We start from the raw sequence: 14,888 nt of genomic DNA on the forward strand, positions 1-14,888 counted from the left end.
TCATAGTAAAAGTGTGCGGGTACTAGACTGGCCTGCCTGTAGTCCAGACCTGTCTTCCATTGAAAATGTGTGGTGCAATATGAAGCCTAAAATGCCACAACGGAGACCTTGGACTGTTGAACATCTTAAGCTTTACATCAAACAAAAATGGGAAAGAATTCCACTAGAAAAGCTTCAAAAATTGGTTTCCTCTGTTCCCAAACTGAGTGTTGTTAAAAGGAAATGCCATTAATTTCCAAGTTGATGATTATTTGCAAAAAAAATTAAGTTTCTCAGTTCAGACGTTAAATATCTTGTCTTTGCAGTCTATTCAATTGAATATAAGCTGAAAAGGATGAGCAAATCATTTTTCAGGGGCGTCATAGCTCGGTTGGTAGAGCGGCCGTACCAGCAACTTGAGGGTTGCAGGTTCGATTCCCGCTTCCGCCATCCTAGTCACTGCCGTTGTGTCCTTGGGCAAGACACTTTACCCACCTAGTCCCAGTGCCACCCACACTGGTTTAAATGTAACTTAGATATTGGGTTTCGCTATGTAAAGCGCTTTGAATCACAAGAGAAAAGCGCTATATAAATATAATTCACTATTCTGTTTTTATTTACACATTACACAACGTACCAACTTCACTGGCTTTGGGTTTTGTATTTTGCCAATCATTCACAATCCGTATGTATTCATATTCTCATCATGTCATATTATGCTTGTTCCAGTGTTGTTTTTAAGTTAGAGTTTGTATCCAATCAGAATTCAGCTCGCTTATGTTGCTATGCTGTACCAAATCTGCCCGTGGCCTTCAGAATCAAAACTGCGGGCGTACGTGCACTCTAAGTGAATGGGGACATACAGTTGATAGACAATTGTTGTTGTCAGTAAGTTAAGATAAGTTAAACTACCAATGATCGTCACACACACACCAGGTATGGTAAAATTTGTCCTCTGCATTTGACCCATCCCCTTGTTCAACCCCTGGGATGTGAGGGGAGCAGTGAGCAGCAGCGGTGCCACGCCCGGGAATCATTTTTGGTGATTTAACCCCCAATTCCAACCCTTGATGCTGAGTGCAAAGCAGGGAAGTAAGGAGTCCCATTTTTTTAGTCTTTGGTATGACTCGGCCGGGGTTTGAACTCACAACCTACCGATCTCAGGGCGGATACTCTAACCACTAGGCCACTGAGCAGGTTAATAAGCTTCCTCCCACTTCCAAAAACATGCACCTGGGGATAGGTTGATTAGCAACACTAAATGGTCCCTAGTGTGTGAATTTGAGTGTGAATGTTGTCTGTCTCTCTGTGTTGGCCCTGCGATGAGGTGGCGACTTGTCCAGGGTGTACCACCGCCTTCCGCCCGATTGTAGCTGAGATAGGCACCAGCGCCCCCCGCGAGCCCAAAAGGGAGTAAGCGGTAGAAAATGGATGGAAATGGATAAAAATGACAGACAATTGCGATAGCCAACCAGATCACAAGTTGTTGACAGCAGCCTAACCGAGGAGCCAGATGTTAACGAGACAGTGATTGGATACTCACTTGTCATTCCAAAGTGTGTATCCATTCACAAGTTTCAATTAAGCAGGAAGCAGCAGCCAGACCGGGTTAGCAGAGAAGGAGATTAACGCGGCAGATATACATTGGCAAGGCCATTTTCAAGAAGGATATTTTGGGATCTGAGCCGAGGATGTCGTTGTGGCTTGTGCAGCCCTTTGAGACACTCGTGATATAGGGCTATGTAAGTAAACATTGATTGATGAACATTGATATTTAAAGAGAAACTACATCTTGTGCGACGATGTAGGCCATCCCCGGAAGCTAGCTCAGCTGTTCTAGTGATGAAATGGAGAAATGCCCGCCATTTCCACTGGAATCAGTCGAATACGAGGGGTACCACTGGATTATACAGCGTCGAATATGTGCTACAAATATTTAATTTTTTCACTTTTAATATCCATCAATTTCTAACGCTTATTCCCTTTTTCGGGTCGCGGGGGGCGCTGGTGCCTATCTCAGCTACAATCGGGCGGAAGGCGGGGTACAACCTACTCAGTGGCCTAGTGGTTAGAGTGTCCGCCCTGAGATCGGTAGGTTGGGAGTTCAAACCCTGGCCGAGTCATACCAAAGACTGTAAAAATGGGACCCTTTACCTCCCTGCTTAGCTTTTAGCATCAAGGGTTGGAATGGGGGGTTAAATCACCAAAAATGATGGCCACTGCTGCTGCTCACTGCTCCCCTCACCTCCCAGGGGGTGATCAAGGGTGATGGGTCAAATGCAGAGAATAATTTCGCCACACCTAGTGTGTGTGTGACAATCATTGGTACTTTAACTTTAACTTAAAAGTTTACATACACTTGTAAAGAACATAATGCCATGGCTGTCTTGAGTTTCCAATAATTTCTAGAACTCTTATTTTTTTTGTGATGGAGTGATTGGAGCACATACTTGTTGGTCACAAAAAACATTTATGAAGTTTGGTTCTTTATTATGGTTCTACTGAAAATGTGACCAAATCTGCTAGGTCAAAAGTATACATACCGCAACATAAAAATATCAATTTTGGTGATGTAGAAAAGTTACAATAAAATCAAATTAGCTCTTAACTTCATGTGAGTGATTATGATTGTCGACACCTGTTGACTTCTCTGAGCCCATTTAAATAGGGCTCATGTGATGCAGTTATTAGACTCGGTTAGAAACGCAACAATGGGTAAGTCAAAGGAACTCAGCACAGACCTGAAAAGAACGAATCATTTACTTGGACAAGTCGACAAAGTCACTTAGAGCCTTTTCAAAGCAGCTTAAGATCCCAAGAGCAACTGTGCAGACAATTGTTCGTAAGTACAAAGTGCATGGCACAGTTTTGTCACTGCCACGATCAGGAAGAAAAGGCAAGCTATCACCTGCTGCTGAGAGAAAATTGTTCAGGATTAGAGATGACCGATAATGGCTTTTTTTGCCGATATCCGATATTCCGATATTGTCCAACTCTTAATTACCGATTCCGATATTAACCGATACCGATATATACAGCCGTGGAATTAACACATTATTATGCTTAATTTTGTTGTGATGCCCCGCTGGATGCATTTAACAATGTAACAAACAAGGTTTTCCAAAATTAATCAACTCAAGTAATGGAAAAAAATGCCAACAAGGCACTGCCGTATTTATTATTGAAGTCACAAAGTGCATTATTTTGTTTTAACATGCCTCAAAACAGCAGCTTGGAATTTGGGACATGCTCCATGGGAGAGCATGAGGAGGTTGAGGTAGGGAGTAAGGGCTTTCGGGAGGTGTATATTGTATCGTCCCGGATGTTCTCCCGAAATGTGTTTGTCATTCTTGTTTGGTGTGGGTTCACAGAGTGGCGCATATTTGTAACAGTGTTAAAGTTGTTTATACGGCGACCCACAGTTTTTGATTGAATTATTTATTGAAACTTGTATTAGTAGATTGCATAGTTCAGTACATATTTTGTACAATTGACCACTAAATGGTAACACCCGAATAGGTTTTTCAACTTGTTTAAGTCGGGGTCCACGTAAATCAATTCATGGTAACCTGCGTTATCATGTGTGACCTGTATGGTTGTTGACCAAGTATGCCTTGCATTCACTTGTGTGTGTGTGAAAAGCCGTAGATATTACGTGATTGGGATTTATTGGCGCTCTGTACTTCTCCCTAAGTCCGTGTACCACTCCGTACAGCTGCGTTTTAAAAAGTCAGAAATGTTACTTTTTGAAACCGATACCGATAATTTCCGATATTACATTTTAAAGCATTTATAGGCTGATAATATTGGCAATCTGACATTATCGGACATCTCTAGTCAGGATGATCAAGAGTCAACCGAAACCACCAAAAAGCAGGTCTGCAATGAATTGGAAGGTGCTGGAACACAGGTGTTCAGTGTCCACAGTCAAGCGTGTTTTGCATCGCCATGGACTGAAATGCTACCATGCATACTTTATGAACGTTTTTTGTGACCAACAAGTATGTGCTCCAATCACTCCATCACAAACAAATAAAAGAGTTGTAGAAATCATTGGAAACTCAAGACAGCCATGACTTTATGTTCTTTACAATTGTATGTAAACTTTTGACCACATCTGTATATATTTACAGCAGGGGTGCCCATTACGTCGATCGCGAGCTACCAGTCGACCGAGGGGGGTGTGTCAGTCGATCTCCAGCCAGGCTTTTAAAAAAAATAGACCTAAAAATGAGTGATCATCAATCTTCACCAAGACGTCACTTAAATGACATTCACGGTACCGGAGGGTCTTGTGAGATGACGCTGGCTGCTGCAAGATCATTATTATTAAAATATGACCGAGAGGAAGGCGAGAAACACTTTTTATTTCAACAGACTCTCGCGCCGTACCTTCCGTCAAAACTCTAAAGGCCGACTGCACATTTCCTATCTTCACAATAAAAGCCCTGCTTCATGCTGCCTGCGCTAACTAAATACAGAGTCTCGGAAAACTGGCGTGCACAAGCGATCCCTCAGAAAGCTGGCGTGCACATCAGTTGTGCACGCCAGCTTTCCGAGACTCTTATTTTGTTAGCGCAGGCAGCATGAAGCAGGGCTTTTATTGTGAAGATAGGAAATGTGCAGTCGGCCTTTAGAGTTTTGACGGAAGGGACGGCGCGAATGTCTGTTGAAATAAAAAGTGTTTCTCGCCTTCCTCTCTGTCATTTTTTCATAGTAATGAACTGGCAGCAGCCAGCGTCATCTCACAAGACCCTCGGGTGCCGTGAATGTCAATCAAGCAAGCTACGGAATTTGCCGCCAATGTTTTTCTTGTAAAGTGTATGGAAGCTGGATGAATTAGATGCCAAAAAACAACCACTTTCATGTGGTATTGTACAGAAAGGACCACTTTTTTTCTCCTCCATTTGAAAATGTGGGCGTTATCATCATTACTGTCTGATTCCAATCAATGCAAGTCATCAGAATCAGGTAATACACCAACTTGTATTCTTGTCTTCGTGAAAGAAAGACATCTATATATGTTACACATGCTTGTATTATCATTAAACACATTTAACTTGTTTACGAAAATGTCTCTTTCATAAATAAATAAATATAAATGATATATATAAATGAGGTAGATCCCCTCGAGTTGGTCAATTGAAAAGTAGCTCGCCTGCAGAAAAAGTGTGGGCACCCCTGATTTACAGCATGTATATAAAACATTTTTCAGAGCGCTTTATAGGTGGAATGGAGCGAATATTACTACCTCCATTGTTATCTGACTGATGCAAGCGTTTATATACGAGTTAGAATGCATTAAAAAAATAAAAACATATGTGTGCATGTCCCACATAAGAACAGACCTGGGCAAATTAAGGCCCGGGGGCCACATGCGGCCCGTTAAGCTTTTCAACCTGACCCACTGACTAAGTCTTGAATTATACAAAGTATTTCAATGGTTGGAATCTGCGCTTATGGATGATATACCAGTTACTATGGTCATCTAATTAGTCACCATGGTCATCTAATTAGTTAATATGGTCATCTAATTAGTTAATATGGTCATCTAATTAGTCACTATGGTCATGTACGTCACAGCAGCTCAGACGAGGCACCAAGCAGTGTGGGCGGAAAGCATTTCCACAGACGCGGAAGGAGATTTTCACAACAAAAGTTCTAAAGCAGGGGTGTCAAACTCATTTTAGATCGGTGGCCACGTGGACAAAAATGTACTCCCAAGTGGGCTGGACGGGTAGAATCAAGGCACGATAATTTAAAAATAAAGACACCTTCAGATTGTTTTTGTTGTTTAAAAATAGAACAAGCACATTCTAAAAATATACAAGTTTTTTTTTATTTTTACAATTACCTGTTGTGGTTAATACACTGTAAAAAAAAAATCCTATTTTTATGGTTAATTTACTCTAAATTTCTACTGTAATTTTTCTATTTTTTTTTAAATAGGTTATAAAACTGTAGAATTGAAGACATTATCTGTAAATGAACAAACCGCCTGTTATTTTAAGTAATATGCCAGTAATGACAAACTATGTATATTTCTATTTTTTTACAGAAAAATAACAAATTAATAATACATATCATTTTCTGTTTTCTCAAATTACTTTCAAATTCATGTAAAATTACAGTAATTAACTTTCATTTGATATGTGGCATGTTATATAAAAGTCTATGTCCATACTGACAATCTAACAGTTTTATATGTAATTTTAAGGAAAATCTTATTTTTTTAATATTTATGTGTATTTTTATATTCAAGTTGAAAAATATTTGAAGCCTGTTATATAGAGGTATTAGCTCATGCTATCAATTTGACATTTTTCTCTGTAATATGACAGTCACTGGTGACTGCAAGACATACTTGATCACAGCTAACAGCCACACAGGTCACACTGATGGTGGCAGTACAAACAAATTTAACACTGTTACAAATATGCGCCACGTTGTGAACCCGGTGAAGATGTTCTCTCGAAATGTGTTTGTCATTTTGTTTGGATGTGGGTTCACAATGTGGCGCATATCTGTAACAGTGTTAAATGTGTTTGTACTGCCACCGTCAGTGTGATCTGTATGGCTGTTGACCAAGTATGTCTTTCAGCCAGTATAGTAAAACATTCAAAGCCTTGCACAACATGTGTCACAGTCAACTCGCTGCACTGTCTGATAAATGAGCTAATGAGACAAGAGGTTGTCCGGTTGATATTAGGACAACCCTTCGCGAGGATCACAGGGAGTCTCTCGTTAAGATTGGCAAGTATGTAGCCAGGTCGGTATAGCCAATCAAAGAAGGTGTATCCACTTTTCACGTAGTTTCTACATACAGTGGACCTCCGGTAAACTGAGTTTGAGACCCCTGATTTTAATCATTCAGAAAAAATCTGTAAAATAATGGTATTTTTCTGTGAAACTGCCAGCATTGTCACTTCGTTAAAGTTGGTTGATCGTAATAAATTGGGAAAACTCTGTAGAAAAAAAGTATTTTTCTGCAGAACTGTTTGCATCGTCACTTTATTAAAGGTGGTTGATCTTAACAATTTAGTAAAAATCTGTAAAATTTCGATATTTTTCCGCAAAACGTTTAATGAAAATTTCTGTAAATATGTTTTTGATCATTATTTGGTTTACAGTGTTTTACTTTAATTTTACAGTTTTCTTTTGGCAGCCGTAGCTGCCAGTAGATTACCGTTTTTTTTACAGAGTAGTATTCTATCTTTATTTGTAGTTATTTATACTTTCTGAATAAATTATGGGATTGAAATAATAGGTTAGTTTTCCCCTCGGCCATCAGGCACATGAACAATAACAAGATCCGACAGCTCAGTTACAGGTCTTTTAACTACTTATTCTGTGTTATATGTGTTTTATGTTTCACGATTGCACCAAGAAAAAAAAATCCTAGTTAGTGAACCCGTTCTCAAACAATGGCAATAAAAACTCTTCTGATTCTGATCCTGATAATTCATTGGTGTACATTTTCAATCTATCAAGATAAAAAACAGCATCAAAATCTAATCAAAGGATGTTATTTGTTTTACATATGTAGCATAATCTACAAAGATCCAAATAATTGCTATTGTGACATCTAGTGGACACATTGAGAACAGCAGTTCCTTTCATTCAAAGATTCCGGCTAATTTTTTTTACTTGGCACTCTCATCCCACGGGCCTTATAAAAGCTGTTTGCGGGCCTGATCCGGCCCACGGGCCTTACGTTTGACACCCCATGTTCTAAAGCTTAGTGATGTATCAGATATATCAGATTGTAGGGGGCTTCACGGTGGCAGAGGGGTTAGTGCGTCTGCCTCACAATACGAAGGTCCTGCAGTCCTGGGTTCAAATCCAGGCTCGGGATCTTTCTGTGTGGAGTTTGCATGTTCTCCCCGTGAATGCGTGGGTTCCCTCCGGGTACTCCGGCTTCCTCCCACTTCCAAAGACATGCACCTGGGGATAGGTTGATTGGCAACACTAAATTGGCCCTAGTGTGTGAATGTGAGTGTGAATGTTGTCTGTCTATCTGTGTTGGCCCTGCGATGAGGTGGCGACTTGTCCAGGGTGTACCCCGCCTTCCGCCCGATTGTAGCTGAGATAGGCGCCAGCGCCCCCCGCGACCCCAAAAGGGAATAAGCGGTAGAAAATGGATGGATGGATGGATCAGATTGTAGGTGGGTTTATTTTGTACCCTTCGCATTCCTATTTCACTGTTTGTTGCATTCGTGTTGCGTTTCACTTAATTGTAAAATATGTCAATCGACAGGCAGTGTGACTTTTATATTTTGTCAATATTCAGTGTTTTATCGTTCATAGAAAAAAAAAAAAATTCCATTACGTTTTTTTAAGGCGGTCTGTCATAACGTTTTTACCATTCAATCAGACATTATTGTGAGGTTTTGTATAAGTGTTCTTAAAAATAGATATACCGGCCACCAGACACATTTTTTTCTCTAATTGTGGCCCCCCGAGTCAAAATAATTGCCCAGGCCTGCATAAGAATAATAGTCAAAATAAATAAATAAAAATAGTGCAGCTTGTGGCCTATTATACAAACCCCGTTTCCATGGGAGTTGGGGAGTTGTGTTAGATGTAAATATAAACGGAATACAATGATTTGCAAATCCTTTTCAACCCATATTCAGTTGAATGCACTACAAAGACAAGATATTTGATGTTCAAACTCATAAACTTTATTTTTTTTGCAAATAATAATTAACTTACAATTTCATGGCTGCAACATGTGCCAAAGTAGTTGGGAAAGGGCATGTTCACCACCGTGTTACATCACTTTTTCTTTTAACAACACTCAATAAACGTTTGGGAACTGAGGAAACTAATTGTTGAAGCTTTGGAAGTGGAATTCTTTCCCATTCTTGTTTTATGTAGAGCTTCAGTCGTTCAACAGTCCGGGGTCTCCGCTGTTGTATTTTACGCTTCATAATGCGCCACACATTTTCGATGGGAGACAGGTCTGGACTGCAGGCAGGCCAGGAAAGTACCCGCACTCTTTTTTTGCGAAGCAACGCTGTTGTAAAACTTGTCTTTTTTGATTGATTGATTGATACTTTTATTAGTAGATTGCACAGTACAGTACATATTCCGTACAATTGACCACTAAATGGTAACACCCGAATAAGTTTTTCAACTTGTTTAAGTCAGGGTCCAAGTTAATCAATCCATGGTACAGGTCTTGCTGAAATAAGCAGGGGTGTCCATGATAACGTTGCTTGGATGACAACATATGTTGTTCCAAAACCTGTATGGACCTTTCAGCATTAATGATGCCTTCACAGATGTGTAAGTTACCCATGCCTTGGGCACTAATACACCCCCATACCATCACAGATGCTGGCTTTTGAACTTTGCACCTATAACAATCCGAATGGTTATTTTCCTCTTTAGTCTGGAGGACACCAAGTCCTCTGTTTCCAAATATAATTTGAAATGTGGACTCGTCAGACCACAGAACACCTTTCCACTTTGCATCAGTCCATCTTAGATGAGCTCGGGTCCAGCGAAGCCAGCAACGTTCCTTGGTGTTGTTGATAAATGGCTTTCGCTTTGCATAGTAGAGTTTTAACTTGCACTTACAGATGTGGCGACCAACTGTAGTTACTGACAGTGGTTTTATGTAGTGTTCCTGAGCCCATGTGGTGATATCCTTTACACACTGATGTCGGTTTTTGATGCAGTACCGCCTGAGGGATCAAAAGTCTGTAATATCATCGCTTACGTGCAGTGATTTCTCCAGATCCTCTGAACTTTTTGATGATTTTACGGACCGTAGATGGTAAAATCTCTAAATTTCTTGCAATAGCTCGTTGAGAAATGTTGTTCTAAAACTGTTCGACAATTTGCTTAAAATTGGTGACCCTCACCCCATCCTTGTTTGTGAATTACTTAGTATGTAAGCTGCTTTTATACCCAATTATGGTACCCAATTGTTCCCAATTAGCCTGCACACCTGTGGGATGTTCCATACCTGACAGAATAAATAAAGTACTATCTAATCTAATCTAATCTAATAAGTGTTTGATGAGCATTCCTCAACTTTATCAGTATTTATTGCCACCTTTCTAACTTCTTTGTCACGTGTTGCTGGCATCAAATTCTAAAGTTTATGATTATTTGCAAACAAAAAAATGTTTATCAGTTTGAACATCAAATATGTTGTCTTTGTAGCATATTCAACTGAATATGGGTTGAAAATGATTTGCCAATCATTGTATTCCATTTATGTTTACATCGAACACAATTTCCCAACTCATATGGAAACGGGGTTTGTAAGTTAACATTGTCTCCTAGAGGCTAACAAGCAAAAAAAAAAACAATGATACATGATTCATTTTCAAGGAAGCGATCTAACTGGGTTCTACCTCCAGCTCAAAGATGTAGGCGGGCAGCTCTTTGAGACAGTTGTCCGAAAAGTCCACATCCTGCAGATGACTTTTCCAGAAGATGGAGATGTTGTCAGGAAGACTCTCCATCTGGTTGGAGGAAGCCTTGCAGTGTTTCTGAAAGCAAAAAAAAAAAAAAACAACGAGCTCCTCATAATGTTCACATACAGAACTTGAGACTGGGCATGGGGGGGGCGTGGCTACTCACCAGGGGGCAGGACCAGGGTTCTGGAAAGCTGCTTAGTTTGTTGCGACACACGTTGAGGAAACGCAGCGACTTGAGGGCGTGCATGACGGCGACGGGCAGGGCGCTCAGACGGTTGTCGGACACGTCTAGCTCCTCCAGCTTGCGCAGTCCGATCCAGTTGGTCGCTGGGAAGACGGGAGCACACATGAAGGATTTTGCTGCAGAGACATGGAAGTCAGAGCTTGGCCCGCCTTTCCGGCAGTAAGTCGGACTCGTTTCCAGTGAGGGTTGGACTCCGCCAAGGCTGTCATTTGTTAACGATTCTGTTTATAACTTTTATGGGCAGAAGTTCTAGGCGCAGTCAAGGCGTTGATGGAATCCGGTTTGGTGGCCGCGGGATTAGGTCCCTGATTTTTGCAGATGATGTGGTCCTGATGGCTTCATCTGGCCAAGATCTTCAGCTCTCACTGGATCGGTTCGCAGCCGAGTGTGAAGCGACCGGGATGAGAATCAGCACCTCCAAGTCCGAGTCCATGGTTCTCGCCCGGAAAAGGGTGGAGTGCCATCTCCAGGTTGGGGAGGAGACCCTGCCCTAAGTGGAGGAGTTCAAGTACCTCGGAGTCTTGTTCACGAGTGAGGGAAGAGTGGATCACGAGATCGACAGGCGGATCGGTGCGGCATCTTCAGTAATGCGGACGCTGTATCGATCCGTTGTGGTGAAGAAGGAGCTGAGCCGGAAGGCAAAGCTCTGAATTTACCGGTCGATCTACGTTCCCATCCTCACCTATGGTCGTGAGCTTTGAGTTATGACCAAAAGGATAAGATCACGGGTACAAGCGGCCGAAATGAGTTTCCTCCGCCGGGTGGCGGGTCTCTCCCTTAGAGATAGGGTGAGAAGCTCTGCCATCCGGGAGAAGCTCAAAGTAAAGCCGCTGCTCCTTCACATGGAGAGGAGCCAGAAGAGGTGGTTCGGGCAGCTGGTTAGGAGGCCACCCGAACGCCTCCCTAGGGAGGTGTTTAGGGCACGTCCAACCGGTAGGAGGCCACCCGAACGCCTCCCTAGGGAGGTGTTTAGGGCACGTCCAACCGGTAGGAGGCCACCCGAACGCCTCCCTAGGGAGGTGTTTAGGGCACGTCCAACCGGTAGGAGGCCACCACGGAGAAGACCCAGGACACGTTGGGAAGACTATGTCTCCTGGCTGGCCTGGGAACGCCTCGGGATCCCCTGGGAAGAGCTGGATGAAGTGGCTGGGGAGAGGAAAGTCTGGGCTTCCCTGCTTAGGCTGCTGCCCCCGCGACCCGACCTCGGATAACCGGAAGAAGATGGATGGATGGATGGACATGGCTGTTTCGAACAGTTAATGACTAGCATCCCAGCAAGCTCATGAGGTGTGTACCTAACAAAGTTTTTGATTGACTGGTTGATACTTTTATTAGTAGATTGCACAGTACAGTACATATTCCGTACAATTGACCACTAAATGGTAACACCCGAATAAGTTTTTCAACTTGTTTAAGTCGGGGTCCACGTTAATCAATTCATGGTATAATTGGCCGGTGAGTGTGCGTTGAAGGAGGCGGGACTTACAGTCAGGAACGTCAAACAAGGACACCAGCTGATTCTTGGCAGCAGAGAGTTTCTGGATGTGGGTCAGGTGGAGAAAGCTCGCTGGCAAAGTGCTGAGCTGGTTCTGGGACAGATTGACCTGACGCAGCCTGGAGGAATCACCATCTGTTAGCAGGCTGTGTTAAAAGCAGGAATGATGCTGTTGCTACGGATACAGTCCGGTTCGGACCCGTCTACCTGGAACAGATGACCTCCTGGGAGGTGTCGGCCTCTGGCAGCGCCTTGAGCAGGTTGTTGGACAGGTCCAGGTTCTGGAGGCTGAGCAGGCCCCATGGGAGCACGGAAGGCAAAGAGGTCAGGCCGTTGGAGGACAGGTCCAAGTGGGTGACGCGGGACGACATGTCCACAAACCAGTCCACTTCTAACCAGGGCAACTGGAGACCACTCCAACACACGCTGAGGGCCTGCAGAATCCGGTCAGGACTCGTCACAAATGATGCAATACTCAATAAATCAACAAAAATGACTATCATCATCATCATCATCATCGAAGTTCTGGATTCCATGACTTTGTTGTAAACAGGAAGTGGACTTGCAGTTCAAGTTTAAATATAAGGAAAAATTATTTAAATTCCAAGATATTTTAATTTAGGGGTATCAATTTGGTTTTTACTGAGGGTTACATTGCTACTATGGCTCCTAAGAGGGTCACATTAAGTGAGGTGGAAGACCATCTTAAATGACGTGGGCGGACCACACTGAGTGATGGGCGGACTGCATTGAATGATGTGGCAGACCACGTTTAAAGATGTGGAAGACCACATTGAATGATGTAGCTGACCATATTAAATGATGTAGCTGACCATATTAAATGATGTAGCTGACCACATTGAATGATGTAGCTGACCATATTAAATGATGTAGCTGACCATATTAAATGATGTAGCTGACCACATTAAATGATGTAGCTGACCACATTAAATGATGTAGAAGACCACATTAAATGATGTAGCTGACCACATTAAATGATGTAGCTGACCATATTAAATGATGTAGCTGACCACATTGAATGATGTAGCTGACCATATTAAATGATGTAGCTGACCATATTAAATGATGTAGAAGACCACATTAAATGATGTAGCTGACCATATTAAATGATGTAGCTGACCACATTAAATTATGTAGCTGACCATATTAAATGATGTAGCTGACCATATTAAATGATGTAGCTGACCACATTAAATGATGTAGCTGACCACATTAAATGATGTAGCTGACCATATTAAATGATGTAGCTGACCATATTAAATGATGTAGCTGACCACATTAAATGATGTAGCTGACCATATTAAATGATGTAGCTGACCATATTAAATGATGTAGCTGACCATATTAAATGATGTAGCTGACCATATTAAATGATGTAGCTGACCATATTAAATGATGTAGCTGACCATATTAAATGATGTAGCTGACCATATTAAATGATGTAGCTGACCATATTAAATGATGTAGCTGACCATATTAAATGATGTAGCTGACCACATTAAATGATGTAGCTGACCATATTAAATGATGTAGAAGACCACATTAAATGATGTAGCTGACCATATTAAATGATGTAGCTGACCACATTAAATTATGTAGCTGACCATATTAAATGATGTAGCTGACCATATTAAATGATGTAGCTGACCACATTAAATGATGTAGCTGACCACATTAAATGATGTAGCTGACCATATTAAATGATGTAGCTGACCATATTAAATGATGTAGCTGACCACATTAAATGATGTAGCTGACCATATTAAATGATGTAGCTGACCATATTAAATGATGTAGCTGACCATATTAAATGATGTAGCTGACCACATTAAATGATGTAGCTGACCATATTAAATGATGTAGCTGACCATATTAAATGATGTAGCTGACCATATTAAATGATGTAGCTGACCATATTAAATGATGTAGCTGACCATATTAAATGATGTAGCTGACCATATTAAATGATGTAGCTGACCACATTAAATGATGTAGCTGACCATATTAAATGATGTAGCTGACCATATTAAATGATGTAGCTGACCATATTAAATGATGTAGCTGACCATATTAAATGATGTAGCTGACCATATTAAATGATGTAGCTGACCATATTAAATGATGTAGCTGACCATATTAAATGATGTAGCTGACCATATTAAATGATGTAGCTGACCATATTAAATGATGTAGCTGACCATATTAAATGATGTAGCTGACCATATTAAATGATGTAGCTGACCATATTAAATGATGTAGCTGACCATATTAAATGATGTAGCTGACCACATTAAATGATGTAGCTGACCACATTAAATGATGTAGCTGACCATATTAAATGATGTAGCTGACCATATTAAATGATGTAGCTGACCATATTAAATGATGTAGCTGACCATATTAAATGATGTAGCTGACCACATTAAATGATGTAGCTGACCATATTAAATGATGTAGAACAGTGGTTCTCAAATGGGGGTACGTGTACCCCTGGGGGTACTTGAAGGTATGCCAAGGGGTATGTGAGATTTTTTTTTTAATATTCTAAAAATAGCAACAATTCAATATTTTATGAATATATTTATTGACTAATACTTCAACAAAATATGAATGTAAGTTCATAAACTGTGAAAATAAATGCAACAATGCAATATTCAGTGTTGACAGACAGATTTTTTGCGGACATGTTCCATAAATATTGATGTTAAAGATT

General features: G+C 41.1%; 1 protein-coding gene across 3 annotated transcripts in view; it reads right to left on the bottom strand.

Annotated features, from left to right (window-relative positions):
• The window catches only part of lrrk1 (leucine-rich repeat kinase 1), a 111,456-nt gene that overhangs the window by 73,733 nt on the left and 22,835 nt on the right, over positions 1-14,888 (bottom strand). For all 3 annotated transcript variants that reach the window (XM_061893125.1, XM_061893119.1, XM_061893111.1), the window contains exons 7-10: positions 12,362-12,588; positions 12,146-12,273; positions 10,579-10,742; positions 10,350-10,487 (exon numbers count right to left, since the gene is read on the bottom strand). In XM_061893125.1, coding sequence (XP_061749109.1) covers positions 10,350-10,487; positions 10,579-10,742; positions 12,146-12,273; positions 12,362-12,588 — 657 coding nt within the window. The remainder of the gene's footprint in view (positions 1-10,349; positions 10,488-10,578; positions 10,743-12,145; positions 12,274-12,361; positions 12,589-14,888) is intronic.

The sequence above is a fragment of the Nerophis ophidion genome, linkage group LG02, assembly GCF_033978795.1.
Source record: "Nerophis ophidion isolate RoL-2023_Sa linkage group LG02, RoL_Noph_v1.0, whole genome shotgun sequence".
In the NCBI taxonomy this organism is placed as follows: Eukaryota; Metazoa; Chordata; class Actinopteri; order Syngnathiformes; family Syngnathidae; genus Nerophis; species Nerophis ophidion.